At 35.7% G+C, this 26,915-nt stretch overlaps 2 protein-coding genes, 1 long non-coding RNA gene and 1 pseudogene across 5 annotated transcripts in view; 1 reads left to right on the top strand and 3 right to left on the bottom strand.

Annotated features, from left to right (window-relative positions):
* LOC146930950 (pentatricopeptide repeat-containing protein At2g15980-like) overlaps positions 1-26,915 on the top strand; it is a 66,250-nt gene that overhangs the window by 25,249 nt on the left and 14,086 nt on the right. The gene's annotated exons all lie outside the window — the stretch shown is intronic.
* Positions 1,577-5,277, bottom strand: LOC146930954 (TNF receptor-associated factor homolog 1b-like). Of its 3 annotated transcripts, none has more exons than XM_085702442.1 (10): positions 5,219-5,277; positions 5,049-5,125; positions 4,787-4,946; positions 4,579-4,712; positions 4,361-4,472; positions 4,082-4,234; positions 2,611-2,961; positions 2,332-2,420; positions 2,048-2,138; positions 1,577-1,889 (listed from the first exon to the last, which is right to left on the bottom strand). In XM_085702442.1, the coding sequence occupies exons 2-9, from the start codon at positions 5,098-5,100 to the stop codon at positions 2,092-2,094; spliced, it is 1,098 nt and encodes a 365-aa protein (XP_085558568.1). In that variant the 5' UTR covers positions 5,101-5,125; positions 5,219-5,277; the 3' UTR covers positions 1,577-1,889; positions 2,048-2,091. The 3 variants fall into 3 exon arrangements, with proteins under 3 accessions (XP_085558568.1, XP_085558567.1, XP_085558569.1); XM_085702441.1 differs by having other exon boundaries at positions 5,049-5,109; XM_085702443.1 differs by lacking the exon at positions 2,048-2,138 and having other exon boundaries at positions 5,049-5,109.
* LOC146930953 (uncharacterized) lies at positions 6,427-7,382 on the bottom strand (annotated as a pseudogene).
* Positions 17,065-23,749, bottom strand: LOC146930952 (uncharacterized). Its single transcript, XR_015006545.1, has 2 exons — positions 23,234-23,749; positions 17,065-19,911 (listed from the first exon to the last, which is right to left on the bottom strand). It is a non-coding gene; the product is annotated as an uncharacterized LOC146930952 (long non-coding RNA).

Raw genomic sequence — 26,915 nt, 5'->3', positions numbered from 1 at the left:
AGAGATTAAAGGCAAAAAGTGATATATATGAATATAAGTACATAGCTTAGCTTAAGGATGCATTATTATGGTGGCTTGGAGGAAATTTGGTCACCAAAAAAAATCAAAATTCTCTTTTCCACTTTTTTTTTGTACATAAATCCTACATGGGTTTGAGGGAGTTCTGATTATTTATTTGGGGAAGCAATAAATGTGAAATGTGAGGATTTTGTTTTGTTTTCCTTTTACAAAGTTATTGTATGCTTTGATGATATTAATACAAATTGAAACAATAGAAGATATAAGAAGAAATTTTCTTTGTTAGTCTCCATCAATCAAATGCAAGCAAAGGAACCCAAATCCTTTTTGATAGACTTAAATGCACATTTGACCCCCTATGTTTGTAATGGTAGCAATTTTGGCTCCCTATTAAAAAAAAATCACTTTCGAACGCCCTAACTTTGCCCCCTTTTGCAACTCATAGGCCCCCTCTAATTTTGACCCGATGAAAGCCCAGGTGGACGCCGCGTAGCATTTAATGAATTAAAATTTTTAAAAAAAGCCAACTGATTATTTTTATAATTAAATAAATAAAAAAAGAAAAAAAATGCAAAAAGTTTCGTATAAATTGGCCCCTGATTTATTTGCGAAGAAAAATAAAAGCACCTTTCAGTTAAAAAAAAAGAAATGAAATTGAAAAAATTTGGTCTCCATGTACCATGCTTAAAAATATTTTGTTGGAGGATCAAATTATTGTTTTCAATTAATTTTTTGGGTGAAATGCGATACAGATAATTTTTTGGGTGAAATGCGATACAGATGGCTCAACAGGCGGGAGAATTGTCTGAACATCATCTCTAGGTTGAGTTTTCTTGTAACTCATGTTTATAGAGAGGGAAATTGTTGTGTTGACTCTGACTAATCAAGGGAATAATGTTAGTAACTGTTTGGACAGATTTACCTACCATCATTAGAGGATGCTTTGTTAGAGATAAGTTAGGGATGCCTAACTATAGTCATTGATCCACGAGGGGGTATTGGTTTGGTCCCCTCCTCCTTTTTTGTGTTCCGCCTTTTTCTTTGGTAATATATTTTGGGGAATTTTAGCATCATGTTAGGGTTCCTCGTACTATTTAGTACAACTAATATTTGCCTATAGAAAAGGTTAGTTGAGTTATTTAAAGTTAAATTATTGTATATTTAATCAAGCAATTAACTATCCAATTGTAAACTTATCACAATAGCAACTAAGGTGTTAGCATTCTATTTCGGGAAAATTTGAGGAATCTTAGAACACGCCCCGAATGAGCTTATAGAGAGGACCGCATAAACTGACTTAAGACGTGGACAAAATAAGTAATCTCTAGCCGAGTTATGGTGAGGTAAATTAAGCGACCAATAAGCCTACAAAAGTGTGGAGTGCCTGAATCAAGAGCAAGTTTTTTATTCTCTTCCATCGGAAATGTCGATGGTTTGCAATCTAACATTTTGCACTCACTTAAAATATCAAAGGGTATATTTTCGCTGACATATGAACATGTCAGATGGTCCGCGAGCTAGTTCCATATCAACAGCTCAATTCCCTGTCGCATGCATATTTGAAATATATGATCATTATCTCAACAAAGAACGTAGCAGACAGTATCAAATTAATCACGAGGACACAATTTAGGTACATCATCTTTCCAAACAATATCTGAGAGAACCTTCTAAAAGAAAATGTTCTTGTTTCACTGTTACTTTCTACTTCGTACATCTCACGCCCAGTTTTTTTCCTTTTCCCCTTGCAAGTCCACAATTCGACCGCTATATATTTGAACAAACACAATGCTTCGCCTACACTTTTCTTTCCATTTTTGTTCGACTTCTTTTCAATTTGAAAGAGAGTAAAATTCACCTCAATTTTATTCCTGCATCCATTAAATAAATAAATAATTAGAATATGATCAGCCTCTGAACAGTCTACTGTATATCGCCAAAAGCCTATTGCTGCAGCCACAAACAGTTTCTATCAAGTAGTTAATAAAATAAGAAAAACCCATCTATTTACAGCAAAAATCAAGTTTACCTTTTGCTTCTCCCATTTTTTTTACTTTTTTCTCGGACTCCTTTTCAGTTCGATTGAGTCACTTTGAGTAAAGTTCTTCTCAATTTTGTTCCTGCATCCATTAAATAAATAATTAGAATATGATCAGCCTGCACGGTCTACTGGATATCAAGCCAAAAGCCTAGCAACACTATTGTATCACACTTTTATTATTAACTAATTTTGCTGCAGCCACAAACAGTTTCTATCAAATAGTTAACAAAATAAGGAAAACCCCGTCTATTTACAGCAAAAATCAAGTTTACCTTTTGCTTCTCCCATTTTTTTCACATTTTTCTCGGACTTCTTTTTAGTTCGATTGAGCTCACTTCGAGTAAAGTCCTTCTCCATTTTTCTTCAAAAATAAATAAATAAATAATTAGAATATGATCAGCCTGCACGGTCTACTGGATAACAAGCCAAAAGCCTAGCAACACTATTGTATCACACTTTCACTATTAACTAATTTTTTAAATTAAACAATCACACGAATACTTAATATAAAGAAACAAGACTCAGGTCAATAAATAAATCATATATGGTACCTGAATAGATAGTCAAGAACAAATATTTCCACAATCATGCAACCAAACTGTGGGACAATGCTTTCATATATAGGTTTATACTCTTTATCAACAACCCTTTTAAGTAGGGATGGCACATCATCATCAAGCACCAACTCAAACCATTCGTCCTCAAATATGACAAACTTATCCGTAGTATTGTTAGCCTTTATTGATTCATAACCATCGTATAATATCTCCATTAGCAAAGGAGATGTCACAGCACCATCTAAAAAAAATTGATGCACCAAGGCTTCCTTAATTACATCTTCCTTTTCCCAAATCATTCTGTTCATTGAACTTTTGCCACTTTCTATCATGAAAGTACAAAATCTGCAAATATTGAAAAATCATGTTAGTTAATTAGCAAACAAAAAACTTGAGGGAGTGTGACGCCCGTTTTTTTTTTTGTTGAATAACAAAACATGGGTTTCAAAATTTCATTTCCCATAAATTAAGAATATCACATTTAAATTCACAACATTTGTACAACATAGACTCCTACAAAAGCATCAAATACAAACTTAGACTCCTACAACGTTTGTACAACATTTGTACTGTTGAAACTGATTTACTTAGCTATATTGTTCCTATCCTGTAATTAATTATTCCTATTTCTAAGGAAGTGCCAGTGGAATTGACTTGGTCCTTCCACAATTTGATATTCCCGGGAGCGGCCGCGTTTGACAACAGAGTGATGAGCTATTGATTTGAGTAACTAAATGGACACGTGGCAGCAGGGGAATGGAGGAAAAGATTGACCCAAGGGGTGTGAAGAAGAGCATACTGGTTTTGGAGATGGAAGTGGGACTGGAATAGTGAGAACCATTCTCATCTCAGTGGGGGGCATTCTCTTGGTGATAGTTTATCGTCTTTGTAAATTTCATTACTGCAAGGAGATTATCAATCCATCCATTGTTTAACATTGCAGTATTTATAAGGGAATTTATCCCACAGTTCACATAAAAAATATCACTAGTTGCCACCATAATTTGTTATATCTTTTTGCTACTATTGTTTGTGTCAATTATTTGGCATTTCGAGCTCAACCTGGGGGAGAGTATGCTGAAATCAGGGTATCATCAGATTCGAATGAGAGGGTGATATTCACAAGACTGAATTTTGAACTCATGAAGGCCATTATGAATATCTCGTAATGCCCTTTGGGTTAACAAATGATGAATATCTAATTAACCAAGACATTGCTTCAAAAACAAAACAAATAAAAAACCGAATCAACTAAGACATGCTAAACATGGAATAACATATGTTCCTAATGACGAGATGCTTACTCGTTCCACCATATATTATTAAAATTCAAATGGTAAAACCATACACATCTATTAATTAAATTAACAATATCACGTAAGTTTGTGACTCTTTTGTCAACTCCATAATAATAAATAAAATATCATTTTCAACTTACTAGTAGAAAAAAAAAGTAAAAAAATACCTTGGCCACTTAATTTCATTGTGAATCAGGCTCTTCAAGTCATATATTGTCTTCTTAAAAAAACGAGAACAAATTATGTTCACATTATGCATATTAGCCAAAAGAAGCTCAGCTCGATACTTGTTTACAAGGAGAGGCTGGAAGACATTTTCTCTGTGCATTAATAACAATCATACAATGAGTTGCATGGAATTCAGTGACACCCAATGCTTATAATTAATTATATGGTAAAAATTTTACGAGTATATTGACCAACATAATGCATACATAAGGACTTACCCAAGAATCTGAATCTGCAATTCTACTTTAACATTACCCTCATCGTCAAGAAAACCTTCTTCACAATCAAATTCATAGCCGGTATAACCATCACAAAGTGAGTGGAATAGATCTGAATAAACTCAAATGAAATAGTTAGTGTTAGTAAATTTAAAAAAATAATAAAAAAATAATAATAATAATAACAACAACAACAATAACTTTATTTAAAAACCTACCGAAACGTTTAGTTAGTAGGTAGTCATGGGGGTGAATTATCGCTACTGTGCTCAGTGCATAAAACATTGGATTGTTGTCGTCAGCAGATAAATCAAATTTCAACGAGGTTCCAGTATGAACAGCTGTGAAATTCCTGTATTGGCATATCAATCTTTACAATTATTCACTCTTGAATATATAAAATAAAAAATCAAGAAAGTTGAATACCCTTTAAATCCTCCAATTTCAATGACTTTAGTTTTATAATCATCGTCATCTGGATAATTCGGCTTTGGCTTTAGTTTGAACGATTCTTTTTTATATAGTGTTGACGCATCAGTACTATCTTCTTCATCAATGTTTTTCAAAAAATTCCGAATATCCCTACCTGAGAGAGAGAGAGAGAGAGAGAGAGAGAGAGAGAGAGAGAACAATAAGTATGAGTATCAACAAAAGGAGATTTTGTTGCTATGTTTAAAGAGATGCTTACAAATTTCAACATCCTTCACCTTCATCTTTCTTTCAAAATCAAAAAATTGCATAATTTTCTCCTGTTGAAACAAAACCCTATAATCTCATACCACCAATACAATACACATAAACACTATAACATGAAATTCATTAATACAGATTATAATAAGAAAATTCAATTCAAGCTACCTGTGTTTCTGCGTTGTCGCCGCTTCTCTCTCTATTCTATTCTTACGATCGGATTTGCTAAAAAAACTAGTATTAGGTTTAGGTGGATTTATTTGTTGAGTGTTACTTTTCCACCCTATGGTCTTCTCGCGCGCCCTGCAAAAATTTCAAAAATATCCCTAGTCCGGATTACATTTTCCGAACCAGATTGTTAGTGTTTCCGGATTATAAAATCTGGACCAATTCGATATGCATATTTGGTGTCTTTCTTTGATGTCAAGGGTCTCTGTTGACCGTTATACGACCCCCGCATAAGCTGCAAAGCAATTGCAGGGGTCGTATGAGCGGTCAACAATGACCATGACACCACAAACACTCCTAAAAGCTACCTAAAAAACTTAAAAAAATTAAAGAAAATGTAAGAAAGGAGGTGAAGAAGAATGAAGGAAAATGTTGAAGATCCATGCCTTTTTATAGCCTTATATAAGTCATAGGTCTTAATTACAGTCAAATAAAACGTGTTACACATTCAAAACCGTAAAAAAATGCATTCAAACTCCACTAACCGGCCTAACCTTTGGTGAAACGTCACCGGCCAAAATGTTATTGAGGGTTTCCGAAAAATACAATCCGGAACGCATGCAGTTCTTCCGGATTATATAGTCCGAACTTCACCTGACCCTTTATTTGGATCGTTTTCATTGCGAATGACTTGGAAAAAAAATAGATCAAAGATACATAACATAAATAAAAGCAACATAAGACAAATAAACAGTTAAAAAAACCATAATAACATAGATGATGAATCTTTTGGGAAGGTGTTCGAAGAGGGCTTTTGAACTCGATCATGCCGGCCTGTCAACTGACATGTTACGATCGGCAGGCCGACATGATCAAGTTCATAAGAACCTCTTCTTTGAAGTTAGATCTGCAACACAATGAAGAAAGACAAGGTATTTTCAAGAGGATTTCTTTGAGTTAGATCCTGCTGCCTTGCCAAATGACATATTCATCTGGCAGGCAGCAAGATCTAACTCATAAAAACCTCTTGATATTTCCACTTCACAGGTTTACACGATTTTACCAGTACCTGAATCAAATGTTGGCCGGTTTTGATGGTCTACTAGACCAGACATACATAAGTCTGGTTTCATTTGAACCGGCCGATTTGGTCCGATTTTTACTACCTCGGTTAATACATGTCTTCTAATTTTTTAATGGTTGTGTAATAACTTTCTTCTTTAAACAAAAACACATTTACCTTTATTAAGGTTAATTAACAAGAACACAACAAAGGTAAAGTTTCCATTCCCTACATTAATATGTCATGGAGACACATCATCATGTGCTACTAAACGAAACATACTAACGTTACAACAAAAAACAAAAGATAGATTCTGTTATGTTACATGTTGTTCAAGCTCGAGACATGAGTGCCCCAACAACACCAGCAATGATAGCCGTAGGGTCACCCAAAACCGCTGAAATCACAATCTGCACAGCAATCTCACAACACTTTTTCACCTTATTCCCTTTACTCCCTCTACTACTGTTATGTGCAGCATACAATGTATTCTGTAACCACTTCCTTTACCATGTTCCATATATAAATTGTGCCAATTCTCCACCAACATTTCCCTCACACAGGCAACATGCAAATTGTAACTCTTACAATTCGACCTATAACTCCAGCTACGTCCTTTTCTCCCACAACGGTGACATGGTGAACTCACTTTTCTATAAAGGTAAAGTTTCATTTCCCCGACGTTGAGAACGGTCGGCAGCTTCGCGCAACATGGGTGGAGGTCAAATCCACATGATTTGCAATGGTATACAAACCCGTTCACGTCCTTTTCGCAAGCGTTGCAGTAACGCGACGTGTTTCCTGGTGGGATTTGCATGAACTCGAAGGTGCATTTTGTGTAGAATGGATGGAAGAGAGTTGTGGAAGGTATAGCGCAGTGTGTGTGAACCTATGCCTACTTCCTTACAGCCGTCGCATTTGAATGGAAATTCGTTGTGTTCGAATCTTAGTTTGTGTTGTGGGTGGCTGAAATGTGATATCTCACTGTATTTCATTGTTCTGTTTCTTCTCTATTTGTTGTGTATTTATATGTGCAAGGGGTCCGATTTGGATTTTTTGTTTTTGTACACGTTTACTTTGAAGCCAAATTTAGTATATAACTTGACTTATGGTTGAAGACATTGAAAAAGAATTATGCCTCGAAATAATAAGTTATAAATAATAAGTTCATGAGAATCCCCATGTCAACAGAAGGTAAAGAGCAAGACACAAGGAATATTGGACCATGAGAATCCCCATGACCTACAAAAGAATATGAACAATTGCTTTTACTTGTATCCAAATTAATATGTTGACTGCTATAACTTCTGTACAAGTTTTCAACTTGTAAATGAAATAGAAAATTGGTTTGTGATTAGAATCTCATCTCATTGTTTTAGCCGTGAAATCAGTTTTATTAAGTATGATGTCCGACATTTATTTAGGTTGGTTATTAGGTTGCTTGGATGTCAGTTTGCTTTGCTTTGCTTTGTGCAATTATTGGGATTCATATGTTTGTTTGTAACTATTTTTTGTCTTGATAGCTAAGTTGTTTGGTTGTTATGTTTTGTTTGATTTACCAAAAAAAAAAAGGTTGAATAGACATGTATATTATAGATCAAAAAAGGATCAACGTAATTGAGTTGGAAATATTGAACAACATTTTTAATTAAAACATAAAATAGATTTGGTAGCAGTTTTAACTTTAACATGCTTGCAAAGATACATTGTAGATAAAATTATAGAAAACAGAATATTAGTACGCATGTAATAAACTTAAAAAAACTATGACAAACTTAAAAACTTCCATGACTACTTATCCAACCAATTATGGTTGTTGAGGACGGTCGTACTCCACTTCTTTCAGGAACCAATCCACTTCCAAGTCAAGACGACAATTAATGCAAGTGTCGAATTCGTAGTCCTCATCTGAAGACGCCCACCAAACATCTTTCTTTAGTTGTGGTTTTTTGCATGCTTCCAATTGATCAACACATACCCTTGAGTATACCAAATTATTTGGCCATGATCTTCTTAGTGCCCAATATCCATCAGAAATTCTAGCCTTTCGAATCATATGTCTGCATTTGTAGAGTTTCTTTTGAAACCACAACTCAGTTAATGATGTTTTTCCCATGTCATGATTCTCAACATTACCAGAAAAGATGTTTAGTATCGCTAGCGTATACTTTGCTCCATCGTGACCTTGTTGTACAGCCATATTTAGTAAGTTTCTAGCAGTATCATAGTTTGGATTTGGAAAAAGAATATTTAAGATGCCCATTCGAAAGCAATACTCTCGATTTTCACTAGATTCTAACAATTGGTAAAAAGAATCCCTATTTTCATTGACTTTGTGGATGTATTTGGATAATGATATCTCCGATGCACAACAATGTACAACTTCTTCCTTCAGACAATACTTCCTCAAAATGTTGCATGTTTGACTCAAATTGAGAAGATCTTTCAATGAAGATGTAGCAACCAATGTGATTATAAAGATTAAAACGTTTTCAGGAAGTTCTAGAAGCATATTGTTTTGGTGGTTTATTTCAACCACAAAATATATTTGATTGAAGTTTGCTTCTGCAGGGTTGTCTTTTTTATGTTTGAAAGTGGTTATATGATGGATACATTTTATAGTTTTATAAGTCAGAGAATTAAGAACTTGAATGTTGATTATCAATCAATACAATTGGTGTAAAAAGTTGTGTCAATTGATGTTGAACCGTAAAGATGCCACTTTTTGGATAACTGTAAGGATTTAAAATTAATTTGTACCCCTCATGAGAAGGTGTAATTGTTTTTGTTAAAAAATAATTTATGCACTTGTCAACAAATGTGAACCTATGCATACTTCCTTGCAGCCATCGCATCTGAATGGAAATTTGTTGTGTTTGAATCTCAGTGTATTTCATTGTTCTGTCTAATTTGTTTGTGTTACACGTTTAGGAATTTGAAGACAATACTGTAATTTTAGGATATTGATCAAGGAATAAATTATAGCATCTACCAAGTTGAAATGAATTGAAGTATTTGACAATATTGAAGTGTCTAAATTATGTGGTACATGCAGATAAATTCGGTATTTGATTTTATGAGAGAGTGTTTTCAAATGACGCAAATAATGAAAAACTCTGAAGATACATAGAGAATCACAGCACTTAATGTCCCTATGTGATTAAAGTCTTGTAATTTGAAACAGAGAAAAAAAAAAGGGAATAAATTCAATTTCATAATTAGTAAGTACGTATTGTATCTTCTAATCTTGTAGTCCATTTGGTTCTAGAAATAAATCCTACCTTGATTTAAGGTCTTTATACATTTGTATCTTCACCAACAAAGAATATGCCAATGACTCTCATGATGAAGTTGGAAGAATTGATTCTTCATTTTTGGATAGATATTAGATACTATATACTCTTTAATATTTATAGTACATGACAAGTTGGACCTTTTGAGGTCATGGAATTTTTGGTAGCAAAGCAATTACCATAATGAATTCATGATCATGATGGCATCAAATGAGGCTGCAATGTGTCATCAAATGATAGATTTTTCACAGTGGCTGAAAGAATTGATTGCAGAGAACCTATGCTATATATAATATACCTTTTCTCAATTATATGACTTGAAGAATAAATGTAAGAATATTTAAGCAACTCAGTTGAACAAAAATGACCACAATATTATCAATTATATACCTTTTCCTAAATTTTTGACCAATTATCGTTTTGTTTCTTTTAATTTAACATTAAATCAGACATTAGGAATCTTTCATCAAAGGTCTAATGTTTTTTGAGAGCAACTTTCTGCATTCATTACATTCATCTGCTCCAGCCTCCAGCAACTTTACTCGCAAGACATGATTAAAGTGAAAGTTTTGTATCTGTTTTTTTTTTTCCTTTATGATGTATACTAGTTTCTGCTTTGTATAGTACTTGTTCATGCAAAAAATTATTGGTGTTAACTTTCGGCTCTCAAGGGAAAAGAGCCATGTTAATACGGAGATCGTCTGAGTTAGTCTGACCAAGAAATGTTTCATTCTGAATCGAACTCATGTTCTCCTAAATAATTTGTCATTTGATGGAACTCATTAACCTTTTAAGTCCAATTGTTTGATTTGTTCCATGCAAAATTTGAAGTACTAGTTACGAGTTAGCTAACTAAACATAGAGTATTTGATACGATCTTCGAAAATTCACATTTGAAATAAAGGATGGTGTTTTAATCCAACATAAGCACTTGAAATGTGCATTCGAAGACAATCAGGGCAGAATTCAAAATGGGCATTTCTGGTAGTATTCGAAGATCAAAAATCATTCAAAATGTCAAATAACACTACTAGGAAAACGCAAATTAGAGATGGATTTTAGGGAGGGAAAAAATTTAGAGGCGGATTTTCATATTTATCACAAAAATTGAGTTGACAAATATTAGTGACGGAATGGTTTAGAAATACGTCAAACATTAGTTATGGAATTTGACACGGAATTGACCTTTCTCTAATATTTCCCTCACTAAAACCATCACTAATGCCAATTACATAGTTGTTGAGGGAACAATTCCCTCACAAACAATTTTGATAAATTAATTCTTAATAATAATGAGAAAGCTAAGAGACCGTTTGTTATAACTTTTTTTTTAAAAAAATATCACTATTTTAAAAAAAAAATAACCACTATTAAGAATATTGCATCCTGTAGACCAAGATTTTCGGGTGTCAAGCCATTGATCGGACTTGAACCTTCAATCTACCGGACTTGCTCGATTTTATTCTTGGGAAGGGTAAAATGAGATTGAAAAACCCTTTTTGGATCCGGGGGTTGGTTACGATTCGGGAAGGTGTTAGGCACCCGCGTCGTTCACGGTACTCCGTGAGAACCTCTTTCTAACTTTATTTTATTTGAAAAAATTATTGATTAAAGTATGAGTGAAAGAATGGAGGGAGAAGAAGTAGGAGTTTTGGTTATTTTTATTTGATTGATTTGAAAGGAATAAAGCCTCTGCCTACGTACCCTTTAAAAGGGATCAAAACCACCGTAGTTCACTCTTATAAAAACATTTTTGTTGGTTAGGTTGATTTTAATTTGATTTTGAAAATGATTTTGAGAAGGGTTGCGAGACCTCAAGGGATAGAAGAATAAAATAGAAGTGAGGTTGTTTCATTTTTATTTGAGAAATTTAGTCTAAGTTTAATTAAAGCTCATTTAGGAATTTGATTAAGAAAACAAAGGGAAAACCACTTGGATTTGGATCCAAGGTTTATTAAGAAAACAATTTGACTTTTGCTTATTTGATTTTTGAGATAAAAAAAGGTTTTCTAAAACTAACGGAAAGCGAGCGTAATGACATGAAAAATAAAGCGAGATAAAAGCGATAGGTAAAGTGATAGTGTCGGTGCAAGTGTCGGTGCTTGTGTTACCTACATTATTACAAAAATTCCTAGGTACATTCTATGGCCTCTTTGCCAAGCTACAAACCAATGGTAAGAATATACATTTGTTTCCTAGTTATACATACTAAAATATCATGGAATTTAAGATAAATTGCAAGAATAAAATGCGTGAGATGATGCTAGAAGTAAAGCAAGCATAATAAGATGACAAGAAACTTAAAGCATTGCATGGATTATCAAAGAGAAAGCAAGATGTCGAAATGTTAAAGAAATGCATGAAGTAGAAATTGGAATATTAAAGCCAAATCAACACAAGATATTATAGAGTAAAAAAAGTTTAAAATGCATGAAATAATGTTTTGAAACATTAAAGCAAAGTAAAAGTCATGGAGATTAAAGTATTTAAAATGCTTGGGACGAAGTCCAAAAATGAGTTTAAAATGCATGAGTGACTTTTGTTTAAAAGTTTGTATGGCTTCATGTACTAAACTAATAATATTACAGTGCATGATATTAGTTCCTTCAAAAGCCTATATGAACTAAAAGAAATAGGAACATGCATGAGATAAAAGGTTAATTATTGGAAGGCCCAAGAAATGTATGTCATGAAGAGAAATAAAAACGCATGGAATGACTAAATCATCCATTAAGTTGTAAGCAACTGTACGTAACCTTAAATGTTAATTTTAGTATGCAATCAAATGATAAAACAAATGCATGATTAAGTTATAACAAGAAGATGAAGAAGTACGAACAAAACCGAAACCATAATGTAAAAAAATGATTAAACATGATATGCAATTAGGATATTGATTAAAGGATATGTGAGGCCGAAAATGAGATTAACATGCAAAAAAACAAAGTAAAGTATGCAATTACGGATGTAAAATACGAAGAAAGCTTTTTTAAAATGAAACAGGGGCGCACTAAACATGTATGGGGGTATAACAAGTAAAAAGATTGAGAAACACAGCACAATAACAGGCTTAAAAGCAAAAACGTGGGCTGGGTTCAGCAGCTGGGTTGCAGCTGGAGCGGGTGAATTGAAAACGGGTCATGGGTATAATATATTAGAGGGTTTGGGTGAGTTAGAGAACTCATTTTCAACCCTAAATTTTCTTACATGAACGGCGGCCCCTTTTTCTCTAAACCAGCGGCTGCTACCTATTACTCCTTTACCTCTCAAAACAATTAACCCTTCTCATAACAACAACACAATACACAAACAAATTCAACTAAATCTTCTTCTTCTTATACGTAAAACACAACGAACAAAAACTTTCAACAAACACCTTTCAAACAACAGATTTCAGTGATCAAAATTGGTCATCAATAACTAAACGGAAAGCATCACAGATTCGTATTTGATAACGGTAACACAGGTAAAAAAACGAGTTCAACACGAAAATGAGCAACAACGTAAGCAAAAACATGCGAAGTAATGAACCCGAATCCAGTATTAACTCCAAATCGTTTTTTAAAACATAGGTTTAGAATGATTTTAGAGTTGAAGCCATTTTTTAAACATTTCTTTTTTACTCCTCTCTTTTCTTTTGAAAAACGATTTGGAGCCTGGTACGGGATTTTCAACAGAAACAGATAGATCGAGTGTTTGGATTTACCTCTATTTAGTTGGAGAAAAAACGTTGAACGGAAAAACTTGAGAAAATACTCGATCTATCAAAAAAAACTCCGATCTGAACTCGTAATTGCTCCGATCCGTTCGGTTCATGAACAGTTGCGATTTGCTGCTGTTGCAGTTGATGTGTTTCAAACACAGTGCCGATCTGTACTCTTTGATACCTTGTGAGGTGGGTTTGATGATTGCTGGTATGAAATTCGGATTGTTTTTGTGATAGATAGAAGAAAATAGTGTTGGATTTTGAATTTGTGATGTTTGAGTTGTTTCTGGAAAAAGCTACAAGTTCATGTGTTCTTCATGGTTTCATGAATGTTCATGTGATTTTCTGGGTTTTTGTTGTGATATTGTGAAGGATTGTGAGAAAGGAATTGATGTTCTTGAGAACCTTTGAATCTGACAGATTGTTCTTGAGAAAGTTGAAAGAAAAATGCTTTTGATCTGTTTCTGTGGAGCTGCCGCAAATGAAATGTGTTTTCTCTAGTTTTCAGTGCAACCCCCTTTCACCAATGATTGGGGGTCTATATATAGGGACCAACTAGGTTAAATGGAATGAATGGACAAAAGACAAGACTGCCCTTAATGAAACTTGGAGAGAAAGAAAATGCTTTAGATGCTTTTTGGGCCAATAACAATGTAACAAGTGGACTTAAGACAAAACAAATTGTTGATAAAAAAATAAAAATGGCATAAAAATGAAATAAAAGAAAATAGAGTTGTAAAATAAGATAAAAGTAATAATAAAAAAAAAGTAATAAAATTTAAAGCTGTCGAAATCTCGACTGAGATGACTAAAACTTGCGGTGTTTTAAAACACGAACAAAACTTTTTTAAACGGTTTAATCATGCGGACAAAAAGGAAATTACCTAAAAAGGTTTACTTATAAAAAGAAATGAATAAAAAACTTTAAATATTTTAAAAGCACGCGTAAAAATTTAAAATGCCTGAAAAGACAAATAAAGCAATTTCAACTGGACAAAATTTTACTTGCAAGATCACAGACTTTGAATGATTAAACAACGACTGAGAAAGGTTTTGACTCGTTAAAGCGAAAAGAAGAGAAATTGAGCCGTTTTAAAATACAGACAAAAATAGGTAAAAACAGAGCAAAGTGGTCAAAATTTGGGGTATGACAGATGCCCCTATTTAAGTTTCTTCGTTACGAAGATTTGAAAGAAAACTTTTAAATCGATGGGTCGAAGAGACTTCAATACTAAGTACACCGAATTTTGACCAATTGAAAAGCTGAGAATGCGATGAATACAATAATATGAATGTATGCAATGCGAGTATGAATGCAAAGACGACGAAAATAAAATGACTGGGGAACAAACTGATAGGTATCACTGGGGAGATAAAGCCTGCCTATTACCAACTGCCGTGATAAAGACGAACATACGGAAGATAAAGCTTGAATTTTACCAACTGTTGTGGTAAAGACGAAAATACAGAAGATAAAGCTTGGAACGGGCAATAAAGCTTAAGACGGAAAATAAAGCTTGAGACGGGAAGTAAAGCTTGTCTATTACCAACAGCCCGTGGTAAAGACGGAGATACAGAAGATAAAGCTTGTCTATTACCAACTGACGCGGTGAAGACGAAAATACAGATGACAAATCTTGTCTATTACCAACTGACGCGGTAAAGACGAAAATACAGATGACAAAGCTTGTCTATTACCAACTGACGCGGTAAAGACGAAAAATACAGATGATAAAGCTTGTCGGAATATAAAGCTTGAACAGACGGTAAAGCTTGGAAGATAAAGCTCAGACAGCAAATAAAGCTTAAGACGAGAAGTAAAGCTTGAGACGGAAAATAAAGCTTAAGAAGGAAAATAAAGCTTATGACGGAGAGTAAAGCTTGAGATGGAAAGTAAAGCTTATCAATTACCAACAGCCCGTGGTAAACGATGACAATGCGGAAGATAAAGCTCAGACGGAAGATAAAGTTTGAGACTGAACATAAAGCTTGAGACAAAAGTAAAGCTTGAGGTGGAAAGTAAAGCTTATCAATTACCAACAGCCCGTGGTAACGATGAAAATGCGGAAGATAAAGCTTGTCTACTACCAACTGTCGTGGTAAAGACGAAAATACTGATTAAAGCTTGTCTATTACCAACTGCCCGTGGTAACGACGAAAATGCAGAAGATAAAGCTTGTCTATTACCAACTGCCCGTGGTAACGACGAAAATACAGAAGATAAAGCTTGTCTATTACCAACTGCTCGTGGTAAAGACGAAAGAACGGAAGATAAAGCTTGTCTATTACCAACTGCCGTGGTAAAGACGAATATACTGATTGGTATCGGTAAAGTGATTACTTGATGGTACCTGCCACTTGAACACATACTGATTGGTGACATTTATGGATGAAACATTTTGAGATTGACATCTTATGTATTGGAGTAAGACACAGGAAAATAATGCAACTATGCATGAATGATATTTGTATGCGTGTTATGTATGCATGGATGAATGAATGCATATGAGACTTATTTGACAGTATAATGGTGAGACTGTTGAGACCATATTGGGCAGGTCCGAAGAAAGTGGCCCGACATCATGTTGCAAGCATCTGACACCCTTTATTGGGGATAACATCACTGGGGATGAACCAAACACTGACGGGGTAAAGCCCTTCAAACCACTGATTGGGTAAAGCCTGCATTCTTAACCATTGATGGGGTAAAAACCCAAATTCAAACCAAGCTGATGGGGTAAAGCTCATATTCAAACCAACTGATGGGGTCAAGACCCATAATCAACTACTGAAAGGGGGGAAGGGTCCAATAACCAATTACTGAAAAGAGAATGCCCCGTAATCAAACCGCTTGAAGGGATAACAACCCATTGATCATACTACTGAGGGGAGAATGCCCCATGATCAAATCACTTGAAGAGAGAATGACACATTGATCGTACCGCTGCACGGGTAACAACCCATTAATCATACTGCTGAGGGGAGAATGCCCCATAATCAAATCACTTGAAGAGAGAATGACACATTGATCATACCGCTGCACGGGTAACAACCCATTAATCAGGCCAGTGAAGAGGTAACATACCATCAATCCGACCACTGGAGGGGTAACAACCCATTAATCATACCGCGAAGGGGTAATGACACATTAATTATACCACTGATGGGATACAACCCAACAAACAAAACTGCTGATGGGAATATTACCCAATATGACGTCTCAGTTGATGGTGAAGTAATCATTCCTTGGGGTAAAGCCCGCCAATCAGAAACCTGACAGAAGTCATTGATCAAACCACAGGCAAAAGATGTCATTGATCAAACCATCAATCAAACCACAGGCAAAAGATGTCATTGATCAAACCACAGGCAGCAGTCACTATCAATCAAAGCACTGGCAGATGACGCCATTTCTCAAACCACAGACAAAAGTTGCCATTTCTCGGGATAAAACCCATCAATCAAAGTCTGGCAGAAGTCGCTATTTGTAAGCTAGCACAAAGTGCATTCTTCCATTTAACCCACTTGAAATTGTGATGCCTCTGTCTTTGTTTTTTTTTTTTTTTTTTTTTTGTTCATTTTTTGTATTTTTTTTTTTTGAATCCCTAATTTTTGCCTGGACCGCCCTTTCGGGTTTTCAATCCACCGGGAATATACTTCTTTTTTGTTTGCCCCTAATTTTTGCCTGGACTGCCCTTTCGGGTTTTTAATCCACCGGGACGCTCATTTTTGCCTAAGCCGCCCTTTCGGGTTTTCAACTTAGCGAGCATTTTTTTTTGCATTCTTTTCTTTTTTTTTTTTTTGACAGAGGTCATCCCACAGCTTTTGGTCATGCTTACCCTGCAGAGTTTAACTATCCTTGACACGAATGTTGATGTATGTTTCTACTCCTCATAAGTTCAAAGAAGATGTACCTGTTGTTTATGCTTTTCAAAAGACATTAAAAAAAAGTTTTAAAAATTTTTGCTTTAAGTATTCCCATCAAAAATAGAAGAAAATTATGCAAACAGAATAACTGAGAATTTCAAATAAATGGGCACAAGCTCAAATTAGATGTAAATGGAGTGGTGGCATGCCAAAGGCGTGGCCCCACGGATTAAAAAAAAGCTTGGAAAATGGTAATCATATGGGAAAGGTACATTGAACACAATAACCGCTATGCTCCCTAACAACTTTGAATTCCACTGTTCCGAGTCTTTGATTTTGCAGATGCTTCGTGTCGAAGGTCTTTTGACAGTTGAAAATGCCCCAGATGAATCATATCTGAATTGATGTAGTTACCTTGCCATAAACCGGAGGTCTTTTGACAGCTGAAATTCCCCAAGTGAATCATACCTGATCAGATGCAGTTACATCGCCATGAGTTGGCGGTCTTTTGTTGGCTGAAGTGCTCCAAGTGAGTCATGTCTGACCAGATGCAGTTACTTTGTCATAATCCTTAACTTTTGCATAGGTCGCCCTTGCGGGTTTCAACCTATCAGGATAAACACATTTACCTTTTTTTGCATGTCTCTAACTTTTGCATGGACCGCCCTTTCGGGTTTTCAGTCCATCGAGACGCTCTTTTTTGCCTAAGCCGCTTTTTTAGGTTTGCGACTTATCAAGCTTTTCGTTTTAACAAAGTATTTCTTGACTGCATTGGCATTCACAGGACATACAAGTTTGTCACCATGCTTTTGTGATTAGGCATTCCTTTGCTCCTGGAATCAGGTAACATATTTTTTTTTTGAGCACAAAGCCACCTTCTTGATATTCATGGGGACGAGCCTTCTTTGTCGGCTATTTGATATAACTGTATGTGGCGCACGATGATAACACTTTTGAATTCTATCAAGCTTTGTTTTCATTGGAGCCTCCGTTGACGGGACTTTGACCTCCATGTGGGGGAACTGCCTTTATACTGCATACTGAGGGATGGTGGGGGGGCTGCCCCTGCTAAAGTGTGCACTTGAAGTACAATATTCTTGCGAGGCAGATGGAAACGTCTCGTGCCAGTCTTTGCCTATGAAAGTCCTCTTCAGAACAATCTTTCTTGATATTTGTAGCTTCAATGGCCAAGATGCCCCAGTAGGCGATAAATCTTATTGGAAACTTCTTCATGATCCCTTTTTCAGCCTCAGACACAGAGAACTCAAAGTCGAGAGAGAGTACCGGGCTAAAGTGTTCAACGGGTTTATTAATGCATGATTTGATTATTGATATAAACATTATGATTACGCAGATATGTGAAAATGATTTAAAGAAAAATAATTTTTGGTTTTTTTGTATTACCATTTTTCCAGAAAAGGCACAATAAAAACAAAGTCGGGATCAAAGCGACTTTTTAATTAATGATGAAAATACATAAAGCAAAAAGCCCTAAACAAGTTCACTTTCATCTCGGGTAGGACGAAAGGATTTTTTTTTTGAAAAACATAAAGCAACAAACAAACATATTAATTAAACAGATGAGTAGTAGAAAGAAACATCAGCAAAGACCCAATTGCAGCTAAACATTCAATGCATCAACATCAGGTTCCAAGATCCGATAGCGGATTAACTTGCATATTCCAATTCAAACTCTTCAAAAGGTATGAGATTTTTCTGGATCAACTTCTGAACTATCTTCTGCAACGCACAACAGTGCTCAATATCATGACCTGGTGCCCCTTGATGGAAAGCACAAAAGAGGTCAGGCCTGTACCGGGCTGACAATTTTGATGGCACCGGAAGAGGTGCCTTGGTATAGACCAAATTCATTTCAAGCAACTTTGGAAGCAACTCTGCATATTTCATGGGAATGGGATCGATCTATTTCCTTGAAGTCTGTTGTTGATATTGCTGAAACTGAGGATGATAAACCGGATTTTGAACAGTATTGGTGATGGGCTTAATAGCAGCAACAGAGTGAGGAATCGAATACTGTTATTGACTTTGTTGAAATTGGGGCTGATAACCCGGATTTTGAACAGTATTGATGGGCCTAACAGCGGCAACAGAGTGAGGAGCCAGATGTTGTTGCTGAAGTAGCACCTTTATATCCGGGTCTTCGAAGAACTCGGTGTTATTTTCAATCAACTTCCGAACTTCTTCCTTCAAAGAGTAACACTGCTCAGTGTCATGACCTGGTGCCCCTTGATGGAAATCACATTTGAGATCAGGGCAATACTAAGATGGCAGCGGATTCGGCACCCAATGAAGTGGCCTGGTTTGAACAAGTTCCTTCTTAAGCAAGATGGGAAGCAAAGTTGCATATTTGATAGGAATTGGGTCAAACTGTGATGTTTTCCAAGCCTGATTTTGAAGAATAAGTTGCTGAGGAGCCCAGTTCTGGGAAGTAAACGGCTGAGGAGCCTAATTCTGAGTAGTAAGCGGCTGAGGCTGTTGAGGAACTTGTTGTCGAGGTCGTTTCATGCTCCTTGGCTGACATAATGGTTGAGACCTTTGCTGAACAAGCAGTGGATCCTTTGCATCCATCAACGAATATACTAGGCTAGTTAACTTCTCCACCTCAAACCGAAGTGTTGTTACCTCTCCACAAAGCTCATGGACCTCTTGCTCAAGCTGATCAATCTTTTGTGTTTGCATGAGTGTTTGCATGTGCGAGCCGAACTTGGATGAAGACATCGGACCACTTTACTGATGGATAAACCTTTTGTAGAGAAAGGCACATGATAAGACACAGACTAGAAACTATGAATGCAAAAATGATGCATGATATGTTTATGCAAAAATGTACAATATTTTTGTTATCGAAGGATTTATCAAGGTAATTTATAAACATGGCATATGAACATGGTTGCATTTGAAGATTTGTAAAGATATTGCAATAGATTTCCTTTTCAAAAGGTAAGAACGAACCCAAGGAAGGAGTTCTTAACAAAAGCAAAAGCTTCGGTAAGATTTTTGAAGTTGTATTGCTTGGTATTCATTCTTACAAAGGTCCATTCCTTCGATGTTTACAAAAAACTTGGCTAAATTCTTTAATAGTTTTATGGATGGGAAAAAATGTTTATGGATGAATGCATGAATGCGTGATGATGCTAAGAACATTGAATACATGATGAGGTTTAAGGTATACATGCTGGAGCTTAAGGGACACAACGCCATTTGGTAAGGGCTATAGTTTCCATTTGCACAAGCAACAAGGGTTCTACCAAGTTCCCAGAGTTTTCAACCACTTACGAATTTTATCGGTTTACGAAATTACTCTCGTTCCAATATCGTCCGTAAGAAAGTCTCGTCTGAGTGTAGTATCGCGTATCAACTAAATCAAGATTGACTCAAGATTAGCCACCGCACTACGTCCTAAAAAGGCCAAGTGGGGTTAAAGGTAACTAAAGGTTCTCAACTTTTAGCGGTCACTCAAAAATAAACATGTCGAACACGAATACTCATGTCAACATAGTATATCTCTAAGATCCCTAAGTTGAGTGGGGTTATCACATGTGCCACAACCAAAATTCACTCTTGGCAGGACACTATGATTATACCACCGTCCTATCCTGACGTTTCTCTCAAGTCTGGGTCTTGGACTTGTCTCACCACTCACGTTAAAAACAAGTAAACACGTATTTACAAGGTAAAAAGCACAAGTTAAAAGGAAGAAAGGTGGGCTTAACCCGCGTAGGATCCCCAGTGAAGTCGCCATTTTTGTAGACCAAGATTTTCGGGTGTCAAGCCATTGATCGGACTTGAACCTTCAATCTACCGGACTTGCTCGATTTTATTCTTGGGAAGGGAAAAATGAGATTGAAAAACCCTTTTTGGATCCGGGGGTTGGTTACGATTCGGGAAGGTGTTAGGCACCCGCGTCGTTCGCGGTACTCCGTGAGAACCTCTTTCTAACTTTATTTTATTTGAAAAAATTATTGATTAAAGTATGAGTGAAAGAATGGAGGGAGAAGAAGTAGGAGTTTTGGTTATTTTTATTTGATTGATTTGAAAGGAATAAAGCCTCTGCCTACGTACCCTTTAAAAGGGATCAAAACCACCGTAGTTCACTCTTATAAAAACATTTTTGTTGGTTAGGTTGATTTTAATTTGATTTTGAAAATGATTTTGAGAAGGGTTGCGAGACCTCAAGGGATAGAAGAATAAAATAGAAGTGAGGTTGTTTCATTTTTATTTGAGAAATTTAGTCTAAGTTTAATTAAAGCTCATTTAGGAATTTGATTAAGAAAACAAAGGGAAAACCACTTGGATTTGGATCCAAGGTTTATTAAGAAAACAATTTGACTTTTGCTTATTTGATTTTTGAGATAAAAAAAGGTTTTTCTAAAACTAACGGAAAGCGAGCGTAGTGACATGAAAAATAAAGCGAGATAAAAGCGATAGGTAAAGTGATAGTGTCGGTGCAAGTGTCGGTGCTTGTGTTACCTACATTATTACAAAAATTCCTAGGTACATTCTATGGCCTCTTTGCCAAGCTACAAACCAATGGTAAGAATATACATTTGTTTCCTAGTTATACATACTAAAATATCATGGAATTTAAGATAAATTGCAAGAATAAAATGCGTGAGATGATGCTAGAAGTAAAGCAAGCATAATAAGATGACAAGAAACTTAAAGCATTGCATGGATTATCAAAGAGAAAGCAAGATGTCGAAATGTTAAAGAAATGCATGAAGTAGAAATTGGAATATTAAAGCCAAATCAACACAAGATATTATAGAGTAAAAAAAGTTTAAAATGCATGAAATAATGTTTTGAAACATTAAAGCAAAGTAAAAGTCATGGAGATTAAAGTATTTAAAATGCTTGGGACGAAGTCCAAAAATGAGTTTAAAATGCATGAGTGACTTTTGTTTAAAAGTTTGTATGGCTTCATGTACTAAACTAATAATATTACAGTGCATGATATTAGTTCCTTCAAAAGCCTATATGAACTAAAAGAAATAGGAACATGCATGAGATAAAAGGTTAATTATTGGAAGGCCCAAGAAATGTATGTCATGAGGAGAAATAAAAACGCATGGAATGACTAAATCATCCATTAAGTTGTAAGCAACTGTACGTAACCTTAAATGTTAATTTTAGTATGCAATCAAATGATAAAACAAATGCATGATTAAGTTATAACAAGAAGATGAAGAAGTACGAACAAAACCGAAACCATAATGTAAAAAAATGATTAAACATGATATGCAATTAGGATATTGATTAAAGGATATGTGAGGCCGAAAATGAGATTAACATGCAAAAAAACAAAGTAAAGTATGCAATTACGGATGTAAAATACGAAGAAAGCTTTTTTAAAATGAAACAGGGGCGCACTAAACATGTATGGGGGTATAACAAGTAAAAAGATTGAGAAACACAGCACAATAACAGGCTTAAAAGCAAAAACGTGGGCTGGGTTCAGCAGCTGGGTTGCAGCTGGAGCGGGTGAATTGAAAACGGGTCATGGGTATAATATATAAGAGGGTTTGGGTGAGTTAGAGAACTCATTTTCAACCCTAAATTTTCTTACATGAACGGCGGCCCCTTTTTCTCTAAACCAGCGGCTGCTACCTATTACTCCTTTACCTCTCAAAACAATTAACCCTTCTCATAACAACAACACAATACACAAACAAATTCAACTAAATCTTCTTCTTCTTATACGTAAAACACAACGAACAAAAACTTTCAACAAACACCTTTCAAACAACAGATTTCAGTGATCAAAATTGGTCATCAATAACTAAACGGAAAGCATCACAGATTCGTATTTGATAACGGTAACACAGGTAAAAAAACGAGTTCAACACGAAAATGAGCAACAACGTAAGCAAAAACACGCGAAGTAATGAACCCGAATCCAGTATTAACTCCAAATCGTTTTTTAAAACATAGGTTTAGAATGATTTTAGAGTTGAAGCCATTTTTTAAACATTTCTTTTTTACTCCTCTCTTTTCTTTTGAAAAACGATTTGGAGCCTGGTACGGGATTTTCAACAGAAACAGATAGATCGAGTGTTTGGATTTACCTCTATTTAGTTGGAGAAAAAACGTTGAACGGAAAAACTTGAGAAAATACTCGATCTATCAAAAAAAACTCCGATCTGAACTCGTAATTGCTCCGATCCGTTCGGTTCATGAACAGTTGCGATTTGCTGCTGTTGCAGTTGATGTGTTTCAAACACAGTGCCGATCTGTACTCTTTGATACCTTGTGAGGTGGGTTTGATGATTGCTGGTATGAAATTCGGATTGTTTTTGTGATAGATAGAAGAAAATAGTGTTGGATTTTGAATTTGTGATGTTTGAGTTGTTTCTGGAAAAAGCTACAAGTTCATGTGTTCTTCATGGTTTCATGAATGTTCATGTGATTTTCTGGGTTTTTGTTGTGATATTGTGAAGGATTGTGAGAAAGGAATTGATGTTCTTGAGAACCTTTGAATCTGACAGATTGTTCTTGAGAAAGTTGAAAGAAAAATGCTTTTGATCTGTTTCTGTGGAGCTGCCGCAAATGAAATGTGTTTTCTCTAGTTTTCAGTGCAACCCCCTTTCACCAATGATTGGGGGTCTATATATAGGGACCAACTAGGTTAAATGGAATGAATGGACAAAAGACAAGACTGCCCTTAATGAAACTTGGAGAGAAAGAAAATGCTTTGGATGCTTTTTGGGCCAATAACAATGTAACAAGTGGACTTAAGACAAAACAAATTGTTGATAAAAAAATAAAAATGACATAAAAATGAAATAAAAGAAAATAGAGTTGTAAAATAAGATAAAAGTAATAATAAAAAAAAAGTAATAAAATTTAAAGCTGTCGAAATCTCGACTGAGATGACTAAAACTTGCGGTGTTTTAAAACACGAACAAAACTTTTTTAAACGGTTTAATCATGCGGACAAAAAGGAAATTACCTAAAAAGGTTTACTTATAAAAAGAAATGAATAAAAAACTTTAAATATTTTAAAAGCACGCGTAAAAATTTAAAATGCCTGAAAAGACAAATAAAGCAATTTCAACTGGACAAAATTTTACTTGCAAGATCACAGACTTTGAATGATTAAACAACGACTGAGAAAGGTTTTGACTCGTTAAAGCGAAAAGAAGAGAAATTGAGCCGTTTTAAAATACAGACAAAAATAGGTAAAAACAGAGCAAAGTGGTCAAAATTTGGGGTATGACAGATGCCCCTATTTAAGTTTCTTCGTTACGAAGATTTGAAAGAAAACTTTTAAATCGATGGGTCGAAGAGACTTCAATACTAAGTACACCGAATTTTGACCAATTGAAAAGCTGAGAATGCGATGAATACAATAATATGAATGTATGCAATGCGAGTATGAATGCAAAGACGACGAAAATAAAATGACTGGGGAACAAACTGATAGGTATCACTGGGGAGATAAAGCCTGCCTATTACCAACTGCCGTGATAAAGACGAACATACGGAAGATAAAGCTTGAATTTTACCAACTGTTGTGGTAAAGACGAAAATACAGAAGATAAAGCTTGGAACGGGCAATAAAGCTTAAGACGGAAAATAAAGCTTGAGACGGGAAGTAAAGCTTGTCTATTACCAACAGCCCGTGGTAAAGACGGAGATACAGAAGATAAAGCTTGTCTATTACCAACTGACGCGGTGAAGACGAAAATACAGATGACAAATCTTGTCTATTACCAACTGACGCGGTAAAGACGAAAATACAGATGACAAAGCTTGTCTATTACCAACTGACGCGGTAAAGACGAAAAATACAGATGATAAAGCTTGTCGGAATATAAAGCTTGAACAGACGGTAAAGCTTGGAAGATAAAGCTCAGACAGCAAATAAAGCTTAAGACGAGAAGTAAAGCTTGAGACGGAAAATAAAGCTTAAGAAGGAAAATAAAGCTTATGACGGAGAGTAAAGCTTGAGATGGAAAGTAAAGCTTATCAATTACCAACAGCCCGTGGTAAACGATGACAATGCGGAAGATAAAGCTTGGACTGAAGATAAAGCTCAGACGGAAGATAAAGTTTGAGACTGAACATAAAGCTTGAGACAAAAGTAAAGCTTGAGGTGGAAAGTAAAGCTTATCAATTACCAACAGCCCGTGGTAACGATGAAAATGCGGAAGATAAAGCTTGTTTACTACCAACTGTCGTGGTAAAGACGAAAATACTGATTAAAGCTTGTCTATTACCAACTGCCCGTGGTAACGACGAAAATGCAGAAGATAAAGCTTGTCTATTACCAACTGCCCGTGGTAACGACGAAAATACAGAAGATAAAGCTTGTCTATTACCAACTGCTCGTGGTAAAGACGAAAGAACGGAAGATAAAGCTTGTCTATTACCAACTGCCGTGGTAAAGACGAATATACTGATTGGTATCGGTAAAGTGATTACTTGATGGGACCTGCCACTTGAACACATACTGATTGGTGACATTTATGGATGAAACATTTTGAGATTGACATCTTATGTATTGGAGTAAGACACAGGAAAATAATGCAACTATGCATGAATGATATTTGTATGCGTGTTATGTATGCATGGATGAATGAATGCATATGAGACTTATTTGACAGTATAATGGTGAGACTGTTGAGACCATATTGGGCAGGTCCGAAGAAAGTGGCCCGACATCATGTTGCAAGCATCTGACACCCTTTATTGGGGATAACATCACTGGGGATGAACCAAACACTGACGGGGTAAAGCCCTTCAAACCACTGATTGGGTAAAGCCTGCATTCTTAACCATTGATGGGGTAAAAACCCAAATTCAAACCAAGCTGATGGGGTAAAGCTCATATTTAAACCAACTGATGGGGTCAAGACCCATAATCAACTACTGAAAGGGGGGAAGGGTCCAATAACCAATTACTGAAAAGAGAATGCCCCGTAATCAAACCGCTTGAAGGGATAACAACCCATTGATCATACTACTGAGGGGAGAATGCCCCATGATCAAATCACTTGAAGAGAGAATGACACATTGATCGTACCGCTGCACGGGTAACAACCCATTAATCATACTGCTGAGGGGAGAATGCCCCATAATCAAATCACTTGAAGAGAGAATGACACATTGATCATACCGCTGCACGGGTAACAACCCATTAATCAGGCCAGTGAAGAGGTAACATACCATCAATCCGACCACTGGAGGGGTAACAACCCATTAATCATACCGCGAAGGGGTAATGACACATTAATTATACCACTGATGGGATACAACCCAACAAACAAAACTGCTGATGGGAATATTACCCAATATGACGTCTCAGTTGATGGTGAAGTAATCATTCCTTGGGGTAAAGCCCGCCAATCAGAAACCTGACAGAAGTCATTGATCAAACCACAGGCAAAAGATGTCATTGATCAAACCATCAATCAAACCACAGGCAAAAGATGTCATTGATCAAACCACAGGCAGCAGTCACTATCAATCAAAGCACTGGCAGATGACGCCATTTCTCAAACCACAGACAAAAGTTGCCATTTCTCGGGATAAAACCCATCAATCAAAGTCTGGCAGAAGTCGCTATTTGTAAGCTAGCACAAAGTGCATTCTTCCATTTAACCCACTTGAAATTGTGATGCCTCTGTCTTTGTTGTTTTTTTTTTTTTTTTTGTTCATTTTTTGTATTTTTTTTTTTGAATCCCTAATTTTTGCCTGGACCGCCCTTTCGGGTTTTCAATCCACCGGGAATATACTTCTTTTTTG

This window comes from Medicago sativa, chromosome 4 (assembly GCF_051527215.1).
Source record: "Medicago sativa cultivar Bolivia chromosome 4, Bolivia_mono, whole genome shotgun sequence".
Classification (NCBI taxonomy): domain Eukaryota; kingdom Viridiplantae; phylum Streptophyta; class Magnoliopsida; order Fabales; family Fabaceae; genus Medicago; species Medicago sativa.
The sequence above is the reverse complement of the archived record's forward strand: the minus strand, read 5'-3'. Positions and strand labels throughout refer to the sequence as shown.